Genomic DNA, 19,929 nt, shown 5'->3' on the forward strand with positions numbered 1-19,929 from the left:
GAAATATTGAGATGTACCAAGTCTGAATGGAATCGGATATTAATTTCGCGTTTTATGAGCTTCATGGCTATTTGTGGAGGAGGTACTAGAAGGAGTAGGCCGATATATCCCATCTTCACAGCAGATCTTGTGTTAAGGATGTGTGAAATATAAAGAGAACCGGATGTGTGAAATATAAAGAGAAAAATGTGACCTTTTGTGAGGGAGGTGCTAGAAGGAACAGTCAGGTCTCTACCTTTTTTATAACAGATCTTGTATTGATAAAAATATTGAGATGTGCCAAATCTGAATGGAATCGGATGTTAATTTCACGTTTTATGAGCTTCATAGATGTTCAAATTTTTGACCCTTAGTAGGGGAGGAACCAGAAGGAGAAGACCGATATGTTCCATCTTCGACCTTGGATAAATAAAAATATTGTGATGTGTGTAATTTAAAGACAATCGGACTCTTACATCACATTTTCTAAGAGTTATTATTATTCAAAATTTTGACCCTTTGTGGCCTTTGTGACCCTTTGACCCACCTCCGAACTCGACCTAAGTTTAATGTACCAATATTGGACCAAATCGGGTACTCTCTTCGAGAGTTATCGTGCACAACAGCCAGACAGACACATGGACGGACAGCGCTAGACCGACCCCAAATGTCCTGAAACGGATTTGGTCCAAAGAGACCTAAGTTCTAAAACCGTTATTTCGATGATGCACGTTTTGGTATAAAAATACTATCAGCATAAAATTCTAAGTCGACTTAATGATTTACGTCTTTTTGTCCGTCCGTTGAAATCGTGCTATCTTTCGGAATATAGCCGTTTTATTGGGGTCTATACGACGTGGACCTACAAAGGTATTGTTTGTCATAAGCCGTTACCATATTCAAATTCGATAACTTGAAATATACGGTGAATAATGTAGCTAAATACGAAATCTCAAACAATATCGGTGGGTATTGTACTTTAACTCGTCAAAATACCGAATATAGGGAGGTACTGATATATGGGGGCTACACGAAGACGTAGACCTGCACAGATAATTTTCTGTCATAGGCTGTAGTATCCATTACGAACTTCAAATACCAAATTTGAAATAATTCCGGTGAATAATATCGCTAAAATCATCAAAATACCGAACATCGGAAGGTAACGTTATATGGGGGCTATACGAAGACGTGGACCTGGACAGTAATTTTTCTATCTTAGGCTGTACTATCCTTTTGGAACTTCTAATATCAAATTTGAAACAATTCCGGAGAATAATGACGCTAAAATCATCAAAATACCGAATATTGGGACGTACCGTTATATGGGGGCTACACAAAGACGTAGACCTGCACAGACAATTTTCCGTCATAGGCTGTAGTATCCATTTCGAACTTCAAATACCTAATTTGAATCAATTCCGGTGAATAATGTCGCTAAAATCATCCAAATACCGAATATCGGGAGGTACCGTTATATGGGGGCTATATAAAAACGTGGACCTACATGGCCCATTTACGAACTTAAACTGCCTACTGGAAAAATAAACATGTGTGCAAAATTTTATCCTTCTATCTCAATTCGTTCGAAAGTTAGCGTGATTACAACAGACAGAAAGACAGACAAACAGACAGACGGACTCGATAAATCGACTTAGAATTTTACGCTGATCAAGAATATATATACTTTGTTGGGTCTAAGATCATTATTTCGATGAGTTACAAACGGAATGACAAAATGAATATACCCTCCATAGTATGGTAGAGGTTATAATTATATGGAAGTTTTCATTTTAGTGATTTTTTCGGAATCTTTTAAAATTTGTTAAATGCCTTCCAAATGGTGGAGGGTATTAAATGTTCAGCCAAACTTCGCTGCTTTTTCACTTGTTCTTAATTCCTTTGATGTCAAGCTGCCTTTCCGTTTGTTCCATAAAAGGATCCATTGTATATTAAAGACAAGGTATAACCTGCATGGATTGTAATGTCAGAAGGCCCTAAAAGATTCACCGTCTACGTTTTTTGTATAGCACAGCAAAGAACAATATGGCCTTAAACCAAAAATGTGTAAAAACGGCCCAAAAAGAAAAAGTAAATGTGACTTTTCGAACCTATCTCCTGTTAATTCATTTTTCTATCTGACAAATTTTACACATTTTCAAACATACATATTACGGGGCACATTTCCCAATAAAAACTAATGCAATAATTTAATTACCTGGTACGTTTAAGTTGATAAATTTTGACTCTTGTTGAAAGGCTCGATTTGATGGCAAAGCGTATTTCTACGTGGGGTTTTCATAAGCGGCCAAATACATATTAAAAATCACTTTTGTCCATGTTTTTTCCTCTAACTACAAATATATTCAGATTGATTAACAAATTCGACCGATTGCCATACCACCTAATCAGCTGTTATGCGTTGTTGTCATTTCCTTCATTCGTAACAAATTGAATATTCGTCGATTATGCCTCTTCTTTGATTCGCACAACAAAGGGTGTCATTTGTTGTGTATTTCTGAGTCGTAGACATTCCGGAATAGTTACCTCCATTATTGAACTTGAACGCCTTGAACAACAGAACTCCTTCAATTCCATCAGGCAAATCTAATTGGTATTCGGTATGGAGAAGTTAGAGGCATTGAAAATGTCCTCAATGAGGAGGACAAATATTCTCGATAGACCGCTATCCAAAGGAAAATCGGAAGTCTCTCAAAGGTAATCAGAATAAGTGACCACCATCAATTTGTTTATCCATTAAGAATTCCCGTCAAGAAAATAAAAAAAAAAATACAAATATTTTTTTCTTTTTACATTTATTTTCTTGCTTCTGTGTTCTAATTGGAAAGTATTGTGGCTTTGTTGTTCAGTGAAATTGTCCAATATTGCCAAAGTAAAGTGTATACTGTGCCGGAACTACAAAATCGGTAAGCAACATTTACGTTTCCAAAACTATTGGTCCATAATGGGTTTAAATAATTGTATAGCCTCCATGAAATGGGCCAAGATGTCGGCACCCGAGTCATTGATCTCTATTTTATGAGGGAACGCAGTTCGAAACGTGAAACCAAGCTGACACAAATGCTTTTGTTTGTCAAGACAACGGTGTGGAAGAATCTGTTTGGCAAAGAAGCGGAAAAATTGGAACATGCCAATGACGATGAGAGGACCTATTATATTATTGAAAAACAACCCTTGGTAAACACATATATTAGTGTGCCAAAGGATAAGGGGACACTGAATTGTGCAAATTTCACAGCTGGAATAGTGGAAGCAGTTTTAACACATTGCGGCTTTGTAAGAAAAAAACCATAAAACTTAATATAATTTATTTTAAATTTTGTTTATATTTATTTTAGCCTTGTAAAGTGACAGCCCATTGGCATAAGGGTACCACCTATATGATCAAATTCGAGGATTTTGTTATAGCCCGTGACAAGCAATTAGAGGAAAAATAAATTGTTAAAAGCAAACACATTCTTAAAATTTCCTTTAGAAATACATAATTACACTAATGCACTTAGTTTTTTGTTTATTTACTCGGATGGCTTCACACTTCAATATCAACAAAAAATTAGCTTCTTAAATGAATTTGAATAGACGATCCTTGTAGGCTACTTCTCCATTGCGATATTGTTGCTCTCTTCCGTCGCGCTCTTTCTTCATGGCCCAAGCGTACAGAATGATTGGCAGTACCACAACACCCATTCCAACACGGAATGCATGACCAGTGGGCTTGAAATGTTCAAAATTGCTGACCCTCATGGCTTGGTAGCGGGCCAAACCGGCATCAAACTGAAAAAATAGGGAAAATACAACAACATTATCCAAATCTTCCCCAAGAGCTTCCCTCGGCTCGATTCTTTTTATAACATAAACATATGACATAACAAGTCGTCAACTTACGATGGTGCCGCCTTCACCTGTGGCATGACGGAAGGGATTTGTTGAATTCTTAAGGTATTCAGCACGCAATTTCATTGTCTGCTCATGTTTCCTGAGCAAGAAATCTTTTTCAGCTTTGGACATATCACCCATTTTTGTGAAAATCGATTAAACCTACTGCACTGCTGCTTGGCCAAATAGTCGTGCTTCTGCTGCAAATGATGCGAAATGTCAAATCCAATTGTCAAAACAGACGGAAAAGTGTCGATAAAACTGTTCATATGCCTTCAGTCTTGCCACCTGCCTTGATACGTCAACCATTTACGGTGCATGACAATTTGTTTTCTTTGATTCTCCTTCTCTCATGCTATTCGTTGTAGCTAGTCAGTCAGTCGAAAGTCGACTTCTATATCCCTAGTTGAAAACAATCGAAGTTCGAAGTAATTATGGAATAAAAAAGGACTCGTTAATGGATTTAATAACAATCAATTATTCTGCGGAAAATAAACAAATTTCGGTGAAGCCAATGAGTTATTCCAGAGGTAAGCGCGTTGAGCCCAAAGTTTACCCCTCCAAGTCCAAAAAGAAATACAATATATCCCAAGAAAAAGTTGCATGCATGTTCAGTTCTCCTCTCTGTATTATATCAAAAAGTTCCCGTATCTCGTTCCTGCCTGCCTGCCTGATTGCTTGCTTGCCTAGCTAGCTCTGCCTATCCACCATTCGTTTCGTACGTACACCCGTCGTCGTCGTCTGCCTGCGCGCCTTTATTCCTGTGTGCGATGACTTTTTATCAACGTCTGTACTTGTACTTACTTGCGCCTCTGCGAGCGATGATGTACACATGCATAGTGTTGAGTTGCATTGGATGTGCGCTTTTCTGGGTGGGGGTGTAAGGAAAGTGCTCTATTGTTTCCTAGCTGGCGTTCCCCAGATACAGGATATTTTTTAGTTGATTAAATGCGACTAACCAAAAAATACAATAATTTCGAAATTGATGGACTTTTGATAAATTATGTACGGAGTTAAGTGCAATTAATGTGCGGTTGTCGGTTGTGAATATTGAAACAAGCCCAGGCCAAGAAGCAAAAAGAGAATATGAGCCAATGGGAGGAAGGTATGTGTGAAAAATAAAGAAAAATAATATGGTCCTGTGGCCATACATTTATAACCTAAAATTAAACAAAACCAAATCTAGTGATTGAATAAATAGTGTGCCAAAACCAAAATTAATTTAATCTGCAAAAGTAAGAAAGCAAATTTGTGAAACAAAACTGTGTTCATTCGTGCGAAAACAAGTGTTTTCAACAACTCTTTAAAGGAATTGTAAACATTGCATACCCACATTACATGTCCTGGCGCCCACCCACCCTACTGGAGGTCATTTACAGCGGGAAAAACTCTGCATATATAAATTATCAATCAGCCCTGAAACAAATGCGCCGTGTTCCCTCGTCGTTAATTAAAAAAGGAAAACAATGTTGGTCGGTCACCCTTATCTCACAGTGCCGCCACCACCACCACGCCACATTGCTTGCCACCCATTTACCAATCCACCAATCAACCAACCAACCAACCAGTCAACCCACCCACCCAATAAACCACTGCCAGTCAGTCAGCCAGCCAGCCACCCATCAACAACCCACCCACCCAATGCATTAAACTACGGGAATAAATTGCGACATGTGCTAGTGTTAGTTTACCAAAACATTCATTCTACTGTTGAAAGTAACCATCATCATCGAGCATCTTTTCTCTCGGAATGCACCCCATGATATACATATTTAAAATAATCCATCCACCGCGCCTACAATTGTTTGCCTAGTGCTTATCGTAAATATTTGGTATATTAGAGTCGTTTTTTTTTTCTCATCTTTTCTTCTATCACTCTTCAAGCCGTTTCTAAGCATCTCCTCTTTATTCAGATTTTAATTTTTTTCTAATGAATTTAATTAAAAACTTTAATAAGTGATAAGTAAAGGCTAGCAATGTTGGTAACACAAACCCAAGTGGAAGATACCGGCAAATAGAGAATACAACACATTAAAAAAATGGAATAGATGTGCATTAAACAGATTTTATAGATGCGATACACATGTTTACTACATACATATTGAATACTCAGACTATATCTATGATTTGATGAATAGTTTTTCGAATAGACCATAGATATTATGTTAATTATTGCTGAGCTGCCTACTTTAAGACTCGACCACCATATTGACTGTCTTTTCATCCATTTGAAATATGTCAAATTTGTCTTCATGATCAGCATAAAACTTAACTTGGATTATTGTTATTTTGCCCGTTTATGTTCTAAAAATTTACAGAAAATACGAGAAATGTCGACGTGAAGTAGGTCTGCTCTGGTATAGATACCCTTGAAGTCTTAGTTAATTCGGATTTCGGCTTGGACCGGTTAAGCCTTAAGTAGTTTTTACATTCTATTGCATAACATTTTGTTCAGGGACATTTCTCAAAAGCAATCCAAATTCTAAAATCTCCATCGAAGTCAGACCTTACCATAACTGTATGGTTAAATTATGCTTCTGCCCATAAATTAATGTTTTGTATATGGAAGTACACGGGGTGGCAGACTTATGCCCGAGCGACCTACGAAATTATTACTTTTCATTTTAAATTCGAAAAAGTATTTTCACGAGGGAACTCGCTCTCTAGGATGCTTGGTATTGAAATCAGTCAATGGCTATGCATAGCCCCAATTTAACCCAATTTCGATATTTCTTAACCCAATTTTCGGTATTTTAAAGGTTATGACCCTAATCACATCAATTGTAATTTGACATTTCGGGTTCTCAGTGAAAGGATTTCCCCCTCGCAAAAAAACATTCAATGTAGATCTACTTTTTGATTTAGACCCCATATAATGATACCATCTGATTTTCGGTAATTTTCATATGATCGGGCTTTCATAAGACAGTTCAACTAGTGGCAAAAAAATTCAATGCAGGTCCACTTTTTGCTATAGAACCGATATGGCTTTACGTCTTGTTTTTCCTATTCTTCTGCTTCGCTCACAATTTCCAACAAAATCAGCTGCTAGATTTACTTCTGATAAAAAATATTCACCATAGGGCCATTTTTTTATAGACCCCATATGACCCAAAATGCAATTTTTATGTTTCTTCGAAGGCATTTAATGTTTAATTCAATATTGCAATGCGCTTTCTTCTCAAAAGCCAGAGGAGATCAATGCTCCTGAACAGTACAGTGTCAATACCGGTCGAGGCTGCCAATACCTCCAAAAACTTACTGAGCTCAATATATCATCTGCCAATCAATATAATTGTTTGTCTAGTCTAATAATTCCCCACTATCTCCCCAGCATCTTTAAGCCTACCTGGTAAGATTCCTTAAGGTACCTTTCAACTGGTTTTCAACTGAGACCTTCGTCCAAGTCGTATTGAGACAGGCCTAAGCATAAAGATACAGAGACCCAGGATATATTGGGGGAGAATTTCTAAGAGCTTCGGTTCTACAGGTCCCTTTGCACAGCAGTTAGTTTGGTCAGCAGTGTTTTGCTTTCAAGCGCAAGTTACCAAGACAGACATCCGTAGGCCATGTTGGGCAAGAACGCCGCAGCATACACCCTTGCTGCAGGAGTAGGTAGCAATAGGACTATTTGGCATGCTCCCCAACGTCCCATTTCCAATATGATCATACCGCTTTTCCGCGAACGAAATATTTTTGCAGCGCTTTTGGTATTATTTTTAGAAAAATTCCAAATGATTTATGATCGGTTGTTAATTTTATAAACAGAGGAAGAAATGCGGTTAATAGTGGAAAATAATGTAAAAAAATTTTCACCACGAGCTCCCCATCTATTTCATGAAATATTGCATAACCAAAGTCCTCGTTATTCTCATGTGCTGGTTTAGATCTTTTATTTCACAAGGTGTCCAATTGTGATGAACTCTTCAAGAGATAATGCAGTCCGGAAACTTTTCCCGTACAAGAGCAAACAATTCGTTGCTTGTGTGGCAAGTTACTGTTAATCGTTGTCCAGATCAATATCATCTAACTCCGACCATTAAAAATCATCAGTAATCTCTCGAGGATGTAGAGGCTTCTCAACAATAACTCTTGTGTTTTCCGAGACCCAGATGTTCAAATTTTACTTGCTCTCCTAGCGAAGATTATTTTTCGATAACCGGATCATTTTCATGCATTTCTAGGACCCGACCAGCAAAGACACTGCGTTGTTGTCGCAACATTTGAAAATTTCTGTATTGCAGTACGCCAATCCAAAAATATTTTTTTTTTTTGGAGTAGTTTCTACATGAAGTCGGTGATCTCGTGTAAATCAGTTCGAACCGTATTTCCTTTGACAGCAAGTACAGGACATTCGATCCGTAGTATTTAAAAATATGTGGCTTGGTTCTCCAGATTTAATACTATACCTTATTTTTAAGACAAGACAGGCGTTATTTGACCTAGTCAATACTATGCCATATGATCAAGGAGATTTAAAACCTTAATGGGTTCTCGATTGACGTCTTAATATCCGGGTTAATGGATGCTCAGTAGTTACAACTTTTAATAGGTGCCGTTGGGTTCGTCTTAACCTACATATTGAGAAATAAATGAAAATGTTCTCATGTTCCTTGAAGCAATGAATCCACCTAACTACTATATCGATGCTATACTACAATGTTTGTTACCCCTCTGAATCCGTGGGCATAAAATGCAGACAACTCTATTGAAAACCCTTTATGAAAATATTAAATGTGGAATATTCAATTAAATCATCAAAATATCGTTGAAATATATAGGACCTTCCATTAAAGATATAATTAAAAAAATACCCTGATCGTTTACAGGGTGAGATGACAAAACTGTAACAAAAACGCCATAGTTTTTAAATTTTTTTTTTAAATTTTATTGAATGAAAACAAAATTGTCTGAAATAGCATCTCATTTTAGAATAAGTTTAGATTTGTTCGAATTGGTCACCTTTGGCGCGAGTTAAGGCCTTCAAACGGCTAATGAAACCGTCACACGCTACCCGAATATTGCTCTGTGGTATTTTGGCCCATTCCCGGCAAATTCCTAACTTCAGATTTGGTATTTGAGATTTTTGGTATTTTTTAGTGCCAACCTTGCTTTCCAAAATACTCCAGACACAATAGTCCAACGGATTGGTATCCGGAGATTTTGGTGGCCATTTTCTTCCGTCCACTGTTGCTGTTTTCTTCCGTCCACTTCCTTTACGTCCGCCTACACCACCAGCATCACGGTAACGAGCGATAAAACGAGACACAAAAGGTTTATTCACATTTAAATGCTAGAGTGCTCTAACGATAGCCATTTGTGGTTTTCCTGTCAAATATAAAGAAATCACACTATCACGCTTGAATTCCATCACGAATGCTTTTGTACGCTTGTAAAGAATATAATGAGCAGTCACCGGAATAATTTTAACAGCTGTCGGACGAGTGGCTTAGAAATGACAGCAGTCTGAAGTTGGTTGCAGTTTTTCATCTCACCCTTTATATAATCCTTTGTTTCCTCCCGAATTTAACAGCTCTCTGCTTTTTCCTTTGTTTTGAGGCATAAGTGGTCAAATTGTAATCCACATGAAGCACAAATAATCATTTTCTTATGAAACAAAATTTGAATTTTAAGCTTAATATGTGGCGTAGACTGCATCCAGATATACTTTCTAGGAAGCTGAAGGGAATACTACACATATTCGGAAAAATTACCCAGTCCAGGTGATTCAATGATTTTGAGAAAATACGATACCAAACTATTCCAAACAAATGGGAAATTACATAACAAATTAGATGATTTTGACTAAAGTACTCTTTAATTTGATAAACCCTGTAATTTGTAAACAAAAATGAAACCTTTACCATAACTACTTAGATTTTATTCTTATATCTCTTAAAATAAATAAGTAAATAGAAATTATATATAAACATTGAAAAATGCTACCACCACCCTCTTGGTCCCGAAATGTGGACAAAAAACAAATTAAACTTTTTACCCTATTAACACACCAATTAAGTATTTTCGTACACCCATTAACTTGCATTTCCAGTTTCGAATCGGCACAGTGCCTTGATACACTACTCGCCGGCAAGGTCATCGCGCAGAAGTAACGATCGTGACTCCCAACAACGGGATCGCAGCAGTTCACCCGAGCTATACGAACGTAGGAGCCGTGATAGAAATTTGACTGGTGTTTCAAAGAAACAAATGCGCCGATGGCCATGTATGATATGCAAGAAAGATCACCGTTTGGCCACATGTGATAAGTACCGAGAGCTGAGCACCCACGAACGTTTGGAGTTTGTGCGAAAGCTACAATATTGTGTCAATTGTTTGGCTGTATCGCATACCATTGCGTTGTGTAATTCGGTGAAGACATGTATTAAGTGTCACAAACGTCATCATAGCTCATTGCATCATATGGGTGAAATTAAAACGCCCCTTGAGAAACCCATTGAAAAGCCAAAGGCAACCCTCTTAACTCCGGCAACGGCCAACATATTTCGCAGGCAAGTTATAATACCAACAGTGCGTTTGGCATTGATTTACAACGGCATAAGGCGTATAGTGCGAGCCCTCATAAATCCATCACAGCCATATACGACAATATCGGAAACCATTGTAAAGCAGTGTAAACTAGCGACAACAAAAGTCGACGATGAGAAGAGTATGTGCGCCATACAATTGGGTACTGTGCAAAATGTCAATTGGATACTCGATGTCCAGGCCCTGATGACGGATGTATTGCCGTTGCGTCCATATCCCCGGGATTTAAAGATATCATCACCATTTGATGGCTTGGTGCTAGCCGATCCCGACTTCTATGTCTCCGATGAGGTGCACATAGTAATGGCAGCTGATGTATTTCCGAAAATAATAACCGATGGGTTTTTACACGACGATAACGGCGATATTGTTGCACAGGGTTCCGTTTTTGGCTGGACCTTGACTGGATCTGTGTCTGTTTAAGTGCCAAATAAATAAAAACACAACCAAGCAATTTTGAGTGAAATATCCAACATATCGGCAGTGATTGGACTAATCAAATACATTTTCAATAATAGAAACAATAGATTAGGATAACAAAAACGAAAAACATTCAGTCTTCAATGCAACGATATATAAATTATATATTTTATATACACACATTTTAAAATAACAAAAATATATACTTATTAGGTAGGAATCGTCGTCTTGCTTATATCTAGACGTTTTAGAACCCGCTGTAACCTCTTTATTCTTCCACTAATCTTAACTTATAAATGATCTCGGCAAAACAAAAAGTATTTATCTCGATTAGAAAACTGTGAGTTTAAAAAGAAAGAAAACATTTTAAATCCAAAATCAAGGCATTACAACCAAGTTGTAATGCATTACTTCACTTTTATTCAATCTTAACCTATGGTTATAAAAACAAAATTTCTTAGTTGTAGAACATATATATTTTCGATTTCTAATGATCTTTCTCTCAGTTCTCTGATCATGTTACACTTTAATTTATATTTAAATCGAACCCATTATTTTAAATGGTATTGGGTGTGTAATCAATACAACACTTTTACTCTTTTTACACTTTTACTCTTAGAATTATAGGCCTAGCCTAACGAAGTATGGCCATACATGACTATTTATGTATGGCCTTGTAGAATTTATTTTTAATCCTTAGATTACAACGAATTTAATATACACACATAATTATGAATATTTAATCATAAAAGAAAACTTGTTTGTTTTTATTTATGTGTGAGGTAAGTTTTAATTACATAGGTTAACTTCACCAGGGAATTGTGGCAGTATTACAATTCAAAATTAAGAAATCAATCGACAAAAATTAGGAATATTACATTGAATAACACCCAAAATTCTGGAAACAAATAAAATAGTCAAATCATATTGAGAGTGGACCTTAGTATTGATAGCCTGAGTTAAAGAAAAAAAATGAGTCTTAAAATACAAGGTGAGATAAAAAATTTTAAATTTTATTGAATGAAAGCAAAAAATGTCGGAAATAGCATCAAATTTTAGAATAAGTTTAGATTAATTCGAATTGGTCACCTTTGGCAAGAAGTATGGCCTTCAAACGGAGATTTTGGTGGTCATTGTGCGCTGGAAATGAATAGAGGAACCTCATTTTGTAACCATTCTTGGGTGGCGCGTGCTGAGTGCGATGGTGCTGAGTCCTGTTGGAATGTTCAAGGTCTGCGGCCAAAATGTTTGCATATCCAAGTCTTTAATACACCCTCTAGAATATTTTCGCGATAATATTCGGCATTTATTCTGATGCCACTGTCAATTAATACGAGCGGAGAGCGACCATCTTCTATTATGACGGCCCATCGGAGAAAACCAAATTCGGCAGTTCACCACTTTCGGCCAAACGAAGCAACTCTAACTCTTTTGAGTCTATTTTCTTTCCGTTGCGGTATAAGTTCTTGCAGTTTTTGGAATTTCAATGGCTCGGGGTAAGCTCATTTTTCGTGCAACAATATTTCGTATTGCGATGTGTTCAGCTCACGAGCCATTTGCGACGCGGGTTTCGATTAAGTGTCTTCTTTACTTTTCGAATCATTTCTGCTGATGTTTCTGTTTTCTTCCGTCCACTTCCTTGACGTCGGGACACGGTAACAAGCGATGGTACGAGACACAAGAGATTTATTCACATTTAGATGCTGGAGTGCTCTAACGATAGCCACTTGTTGTTTTCCAGCCAAATATAAAGATATCACACTATCACGCTGGAATTCCATCGCGATTAAAATTCTCACCAAAATGCTTTTGTACGCTTGTAAACAATATAATGAGCTGTCAATGGAATAATTTTAATAGCTGTCGGATGAGTGGCTTAGAAATTTGGTTGCAGTTTTTTCATCTCACCCTGTAGTTTTGAAAACTGCATCGAGACATAATTTGTCATTTACAACGGCCATCCGCACGAGTATAAATTCGATCAGACCTTTTAAAAGATACTGTCCCTGTTTAAGATATTAAATATTATTTTATTATTCACCAGAACTATTTTGTCAGCATGCATGGCTGGGTATTTCGTCTATAATCCGAAGATACAGACTAACTCCCGAATATATACGTGATAGGTTGATGCCGCTATCGAGTATATCCTTTATGAATGTTGAAAGTCCCCTCGATATTCAGTTAATCTACCATTTTTCTAGGCATTTATTGATACTCTAAAATTGATTCGGGTGTACTGGTGGCATCAATAATTAAATCTTAAAGTTCAAGAGGCACTAGACTTATATTGGGATCGAAGATGTCATATGGATATTATATTCTAGAGCACATTTTTGACAGTTATAACTATGACTCTATTATATTTTGAGATTCTTTGAAATCGAAATGGAGTTGCTCGCAACTTCCCATACAAAATTTATTCGATTTGAACTGTATTAAATAAATATTACTAAATAATCTCCCCAAATAAAAATAATAAATTTATTTCATTTTTTTGTTATAACAAATGTTTGGCATGATTGTTTCCTTTCCCCTTCCAAGATTGGCTATGTAAAAATAAATGTGAAATTATTTTTAAAATTTCCCCCCTCTTTCAATAATACTCTACAGAGCAGTGTAACTTCCCGTACATAAACAATGTTATTTATGGTGTATTTATGTGTATGTATATTAGTTTAAATGTTCATTATATACTCAATGTTAATGTTATAAATTACAATAAAATATCATATGAAAATCAAATTTTATATACTCCACATAAAATCAACAACAACAACCAAAAGTTAATCACATCATGGCCAATATGCGTCGCACAAGTTCGCCCAGCGATGATTTAGGCAGTACCGATGAGGTGAAAATTTTCAAAGATGAAGGTGGCCGTGAAGATGAAAACATATCATCGGAGAATCTCTTCGAAGAGAAGTCCAGTTTAATTGACTTAACCGAAAGTGAGGAAAAAAGTGTAGAGATCTCAACACCGTGTGGTCCGAATCGCATGGACCACGATCCGTCGGTGTTCAATATGGGCTATTTGGTGGCACCATATTCATATCCGAATGCGACAATCGGCGGCTTGCCGGCCACAATAGCAAATCGAATTACCTTATACGATAGTCTTCCCCCTCCCGCGCACTGTGGCATACCGCCTTATCAATTGGATTCGAAAGCCATGGGCTTGACGAAACAAGCTATGTACTCCCTTCACCCCACCCAGTATCCTCATCCCATGTTGGGACCACCGGACTTGTCTCAAATCGGCTCGTGGCACCCGCCCTCTGTATATTCACCACCATCTAGTTTTTCCATACCCAATATTTTGAATTCAGTACACCACCGAGCACCTTCCAACATGATTGGCCCCCATCATCTGCCGTTGGCGCCCAGCCTGAAAGAGGAGTACGATCAGGAGACCAAAGCGCCAACAGTCAATCACCGGTATTCGAAAAATCCCTACAACAAGCCGGCATCAAAAAATAGTCAACGAGGAAACGACGAGAAGAAACCGCATATCAAGAAACCGCTGAACGCCTTCATGTTGTACATGAAGGAGATGCGTGCCAAGGTAGTGGCCGAGTGCACGCTAAAGGAGTCGGCAGCAATTAATCAAATTTTGGGTCGACGCTGGCACGAACTTTCCCGCGAAGAACAGAGTGTCTACTACGAGAAGTCACGGAGGGAGCGTCAATTGCACATGGAAATGTATCCGGGCTATGTCCTCAAGAACAACAAACGAAAGCGAGAGCGAACGGCCAAGAATGCCGCCAGTACAACGAAATCTATTGAGTCTGAATCGTCGTCGTCAGTCTATGGCGAAATGAAAAAGTAGTGTTCGAGCATAGCGTACCACAGACTTCACGTAAGTTGGAACGGGAGCAGTTATGCCATACGGCTGTCATTGGCACAAATGAAGTACAATATTGTAAACATGGCGGCAGAAGAGACGAATGGGAAGAAGATGAAGAAGAAACAGGTGGTGATGGCGATGATGTGGGTGTGGATGATACAAAGAAAGAGGAGTGAGATGTGGATGGCGATGGCGATGGAGGAGACGACAAGACTATTGGCAACCACAAGAAATCATCATCATCATCATCGTCCTCGTCGTCGTCAGCGTCAGCATACAATCGAATTTGAAATCATAGTGTATCCAGTCCAAGTGATTTCCCCCCTAGATGTTCTAGTACTCGTATATCAATTGATTGATGGTTCAGCAATATTGGCAATATTAAAGCAAAAACAACAACAACAACGTTCTTATGCTGTTATGTTATGTTCTACAACAAGTGCTTCTGATTTTATACAACAACAACAAGAAAACATGCATTATACACATATAATTCTACAAAAGGATCCACTTGCATCACAATAAAATGGGATATTCAGGATTCACTTGTGTTTAACCAGGTAAAGGATATACAATTCTATAATGATGTTTTACATTTTTTGTTGTTGGATTCTTATGTTCGGATTAATCATGTTATATGAACACTCATTATACTATATTCGAAATAAACACAATGGTTCTACACACAACAACATTTTTAACATTTATTATTATTTTTTTATTTGTTTAATATTTACGCATTAATATACGTGTTTTAATTAATACATTTTCTAATAACGAACTATATTGGATATATTTTAAAAACACTTTTTGGTTTTGTGGTCCGTTGTAATTATTGTAATTGGTTAAGGTTTCAAGGCTAGGAAACAAGGGTGTGTGGATAACGAATATTTATTACAAAGACGCTCCTGAAATGGTTTAATTTCTTTTAGAACTTTTCATACCTTTGTCCAATATTTTAAACCATAAACGAACCGAATTATAATTGTTTTGGCAGTATGTGGGACTTTTCCGGAGTAATATTCTTCAATAAGCGTAGTTTAATATAAATGACTTCACGGATAATTCAATGTTTAGATTTTTTGGCTCACATCAGCTGAGTTTCCTAATACATTGTGATCAATTCACTCATTTATGTCGCTACAGCCACATTAGTAGCCCAATAGGATACCGCAATTGCTAGCAAGACTCCTCTCAACTCCACATCATACGACATGGTGGTTTGAGTTTCTCATGTAGTATCTAGACCGACGCTAGTACTAAAGTCATTTTGTGGCCTTCTTCTAGACTTACTAGCCGTACAAACCTTTTTGGGCCTGCCAGCTTTTTGCAATTGGCTGGTTGCCCTTTGAAGACCGAATCCTATTCACGCCGTCCGGTGCAGGGACGTAGGCAGGGTTGGGCCACCACCGGCTATCTTTCCGCATTTTTGCATATTTTACATGGAATTTTTTTGTAGGTGAGCACCCCTGAAATTGTTTCAGAATGCATTTCTATGTGCGTCTGTGGTCTGGTGCAAACCACCTTTAGATTTCTATGGGCTCCCTGCCTGCTTGGCGGTTGAAGGACCACTAAGTGGCCCCTTGCTATGGTTTCCCCTCCAATTTACTCCCCTTTCCACAGGGGATTGAGATTTAAACATTGATTTCATTCTCAAAGGGATTCAACTAAGCCCACCGTATTACCCTTCGCCCCAAAAACCATCGAACGAGACATAAAGTAAAACAGTGGCCTTGTAGATTTTTGCTTCCTGTAATTATGGATAAACCCACAGACGCAGTCTTTCCCTGCCGTGATTTTGGGTTTGCCTTCAAGACCGATGGTTTTTGTAGTCAAAGCCATTTCAGAGATGATTTAGGTGTTTGTTATTGTTCCAATTTCCCTTTCCAGCGGTTTTGAACCGCATCAGCTTGTAGTTGTATTGACCGCAAACGTCTGGTCAATTAGGACCGATCGTTTGAATTCATAAGAACTCATTCTTTTGAACTCCCTTCCATACTTCAGATTCCACCTTATATCGGTAAACGCAGCCTACGTCAGATCATTAGGGTTGCAGTGTTTAAGTCGTCTATCCTTCCAATCTTGGGGCCTTGCTACTCGTTGCGGTTGAGGCGTTGGGGAAAACAATTCGTCTCAACTACATTTTGCACCAGTTGAACATCCGCCTTAAGATGGTTTATTTTAGACATTATCAAAGCCGAAGGCATTCGAAAAAGAAATACTGGTCGAATAACCCAAGAGAGCTAAACGTCTTAATCGAAGAACGGAACTATCGAATGCAGTCCAACCCAACTGATCTTAAAATCAGAGAACTGACATTCGAGGTCAGCGAATTAGTCGATGTACAGTTATAACATTGAATGAAATTGTGGTAGCGGTGAAATCATATCGACTCCTGAAGAAATGTTGATAGGACATATAACTAGAAATCCGAAGATGGTTCGATGGTTCTTTAAATCGTCAGTAAGTCGTACCATATGTCTTCAAATGGTAATGTTTAAGTAGATGAATGAACCAGGCGGAGTACCTTACTAAAATCCTCCACCTCTCTCTGACACTGTTCCGGCCGATATCATTTTGTCTTCAGTAGCTAAAACTCTAGAGTCATGTCAACTACACGCCATAGGAGGACTCAATCAATAAAGGTCGTGCCATAAAAAGATGGTCTAACACTTGGCGTATCAAGGGCATTTGATTTTGTAAATCACGCCACATTCAAAGACACCTTTAGACACCGACAGTCGCTAGTGGAACTCCGATATAAAAAGTCCAAGCCTTGTAGATCTCAGAGTGTGTTTGACATGTACATATATAGAATTCTACGTCTTATCAGGCAGGTCCAAAGAGTGGGAACTCTTCTCAGAGATGGCATTCGATAATTAGGACCACTAACGACCCCACAAGGAACCCCTGACAATGTGTTAGGTAGCATAATTTCGTTACAGTTTCTGATTGGGCGTCAACGTAAAAGTTATCCCATGGAAGCGTCAAAATGGATCTACATGATCTAGAGAGGAAAGTCCTATAGCTGCAGCCTATCGTAGTAATTGACTTTGTTAACTCAGAGCTAGAACCTGAACAGACTGCTAGATTTGGTAGATGTTTCTTTTCATTTTGTTACTTTGGTCTCAGATTTGAGATCTAAGTATGCCAGAGTTAATCTTTGATGGTCTTCTGCTGGTTCCCACTCTGCTGATTTTTGACAGAGATAGTAGCTTAAAAGTCTGTCTCAGAGATGGCTTCTCGAACTGCGGGCAAGGACTTGGTAAAATTCGTGACATCATGCTTGCTTGTGTGCCTGTCATCAAAATTTTTAGAAGGCTTTTAGTTTAAAGCATGCAGAGCAGCGCAGTTTAAACTTCGGGAAGAAAGAACTGTTCAAAACTTTAAAAGGAAGCTAAACTAACCTTTGGTCATTATTAGCATTTGGAGACCAATAGCAATGGGTGCAAAAATGATTCTATGGCATCGACCTGGTGGAATTTAACTGAATCAAAATAATAATCTGGTTTGTAAAAATGGAGATTCTCCAAATTTTATTATATGAATTCAGAGTAAGACAGAGAGAGAGAAAGGATAGAGTAGAAAAAGTCCACCATAGTATAGCTACTGTCGGTCGGTATCCTGACATCTATTTGGATTATTTTTTGTTTATGACCAACGATTTGAAATTGTCTTTCGGTTTAAATTTTGTCTTTCGAATCTGTTCCTCTGTTACTTTATTTTTACACAAATACTGTTTTTATTAAATACATAAAATCATAACACCTGCATATTATCATTTTTAAAATAACACTTTTTCTTTCGTTCTTGTTTTTTTACCCCCGTTCTCAATTCCAGGTGACCAGATTTGAGTCCATGTGCGGACACCCAGTGATGTGTGTGTAAGGAATCATTTAATGAACGATCTTTGTTCTACATAAAACATTATATACAATACAAACTAGTCGATAAGCCATATGTACATGTTATTGAAATGCCAAAAAAACAAAGAAGTAAGAAACAAGAAGACACACAAAACAAAACAAACGAAAACAAAAACAAAAAATAAGTAAAACAATACAAAACAAACAAAAAACAAATAGATTATAATAAATAAATAAATAAAAGATAAATGTTAAATACAAGAACAAATACAATTTCACCAAAAAAAAGAAGTAACATCAACGAAATCATTGCATTCGAATCGAATTGTGGTGTGCAAAAAAAAAAAAACATATATAGATTAATATGAAATAAATTGGCTGTGCTTAATTAAGAATTATAAAAATAATTGAAAAAAGAAAACAAAAATAAATAAAACTAACAATTTGATTCGAATAAGTAAGTCGTACTCATACAATTATTATTTTTATATTGGGACAACAAGGTAAGATACTATTAAAAAGAAATGTGGGATGTTCAAATTATGCAAATGAGATTCCCAAGTACTAATGTGCATTATACACTACCGCTTATTTAAATGGGTTTTAGGGTATTTGCTATATTTGTGAATAGGAATTTTTCTGTTGGCCTTTGACTTAGCTTCTTGTGGAGCAATTTTTATCAAGATATTCTGACTAGAAACCAAAAAAACACAGCATGATGATATAAGGACTAAAACTCCTAAACCTAACGAAACTAAACCTCCTGAAAAGAAAATTCTATTCATTCTATGGACAAAAAACTCTTAGATTAGGTGGACTCTTAGAAGGAGGTTATTCCAAAACCTTGACCTATCAATTAGAATTTGGTTAAGATCTCTAAATGGTCTTGGAAAAAAATTCCAATGAATTGAGAATTGGGACTGAAACCCTCGAATAGCTTACTAATGTTGATCATTTTTAGATTTTATATGCACATATCTATTGATCGATTACAGATAAAGTCTCCAAATTTGGAATGCGTAACGGAATTTGAAACAAAAATGAATTTGCCAAATTATATTAAAATCGGTTCAGATTTGGGTATAGCTTCCATATGTATTTTCGTCCGATTTCACATATTTGATGCACCAAACATGATAAGTATTTCGGATTCCAATGAAATTCGGCATGAGTGACTAAATTTGATACAAAAATAAGTTTGTCAAATTATATTGAAATCGGTTCAGATTTGGATATAGCTCCCATATATATTTTCGGTCGATTTTATATATTTCATACACCCAACGCGATATGTATGTCCGATTCCAATGAAATTCGGACAGAGAGAAATCTAGTACCAAAGAAAATTGCCAAATTTTATTGAAATCGGTT

General features: G+C 37.2%; 3 protein-coding genes across 7 annotated transcripts; 2 read left to right on the forward strand and 1 right to left on the reverse strand.

Annotated features, from left to right (window-relative positions):
* The first annotated feature begins 2,385 nt into the window (after window positions 1-2,385).
* On the forward strand, window positions 2,386-3,502 carry LOC101897715 (trafficking protein particle complex subunit 5). The gene is made up of 4 exons (XM_005192111.4): window positions 2,386-2,697; window positions 2,829-2,906; window positions 2,967-3,276; window positions 3,339-3,502. Exons 1-4 carry the CDS (start codon window positions 2,603-2,605, stop codon window positions 3,435-3,437), a joined length of 582 nt encoding a protein of 193 aa, XP_005192168.1. The 5' UTR covers window positions 2,386-2,602; the 3' UTR covers window positions 3,438-3,502.
* Window positions 3,466-4,105, reverse strand: LOC101897885 (uncharacterized). Its single transcript, XM_005192112.4, has 2 exons — window positions 3,886-4,105; window positions 3,466-3,774 (listed from the first exon to the last, which is right to left on the reverse strand). Exons 1-2 carry the CDS (start codon window positions 4,015-4,017, stop codon window positions 3,562-3,564), a joined length of 345 nt encoding a protein of 114 aa, XP_005192169.1. The 5' UTR covers window positions 4,018-4,105; the 3' UTR covers window positions 3,466-3,561.
* Window positions 4,106-4,208: 103 nt separating this feature from the next.
* On the forward strand, window positions 4,209-19,015 carry LOC105262527 (protein pangolin, isoforms A/H/I/S). Of its 5 annotated transcripts, none has more exons than XM_059128420.1 (3): window positions 4,209-4,406; window positions 13,632-15,252; window positions 18,533-19,015. In XM_059128420.1, exons 1-2 carry the CDS (start codon window positions 4,334-4,336, stop codon window positions 14,672-14,674), a joined length of 1,116 nt encoding a protein of 371 aa, XP_058984403.1. In that variant the 5' UTR covers window positions 4,209-4,333; the 3' UTR covers window positions 14,675-15,252; window positions 18,533-19,015. The 5 variants fall into 5 exon arrangements, 4 of the variants coding, with proteins under 4 accessions (XP_058984403.1, XP_011296098.2, XP_058984404.1 ...); XM_059128421.1 differs by lacking the exon at window positions 4,209-4,406 and adding an exon at window positions 4,413-4,981; XM_011297796.3 differs by lacking the exons at window positions 13,632-15,252; window positions 18,533-19,015 and adding an exon at window positions 9,929-11,645.
* The last annotated feature ends 914 nt before the right edge of the window (window positions 19,016-19,929 follow it).

This window comes from Musca domestica, unplaced genomic scaffold (assembly GCF_030504385.1).
Source record: "Musca domestica strain aabys unplaced genomic scaffold, Musca_domestica.polishedcontigs.V.1.1 50, whole genome shotgun sequence".
NCBI classification, from domain to species: domain Eukaryota; kingdom Metazoa; phylum Arthropoda; class Insecta; order Diptera; family Muscidae; genus Musca; species Musca domestica.

Bases quoted from the DNA above. Each gene is read 5' to 3' on its own strand.
- LOC105262527 (XM_059128420.1), top strand. From the start codon at position 4,334: ATGGATTTAATAACAATCAATTATTCTGCGGAAAATAAACAAATTTCG. The intron at 4,407-13,631 runs GTAAGCGCGTTG...AACAACCAAAAG, and splicing joins GCCAATGAGTTATTCCAGAG to TTAATCACATCATGGCCAAT.
- LOC101897885 (XM_005192112.4), bottom strand. From the start codon at position 4,017: ATGGGTGATATGTCCAAAGCTGAAAAAGATTTCTTGCTCAGGAAACAT. The intron at 3,775-3,885 runs GTAAGTTGACGA...CTATTTTTTCAG, and splicing joins CAGGTGAAGGCGGCACCATC to TTTGATGCCGGTTTGGCCCG.
- LOC101897715 (XM_005192111.4), top strand. From the start codon at position 2,603: ATGGAGAAGTTAGAGGCATTGAAAATGTCCTCAATGAGGAGGACAAAT. The intron at 2,698-2,828 runs GTAATCAGAATA...CTAATTGGAAAG, and splicing joins AAATCGGAAGTCTCTCAAAG to TATTGTGGCTTTGTTGTTCA. The intron at 3,277-3,338 runs GTAAGAAAAAAA...TATTTATTTTAG, and splicing joins TTTTAACACATTGCGGCTTT to CCTTGTAAAGTGACAGCCCA.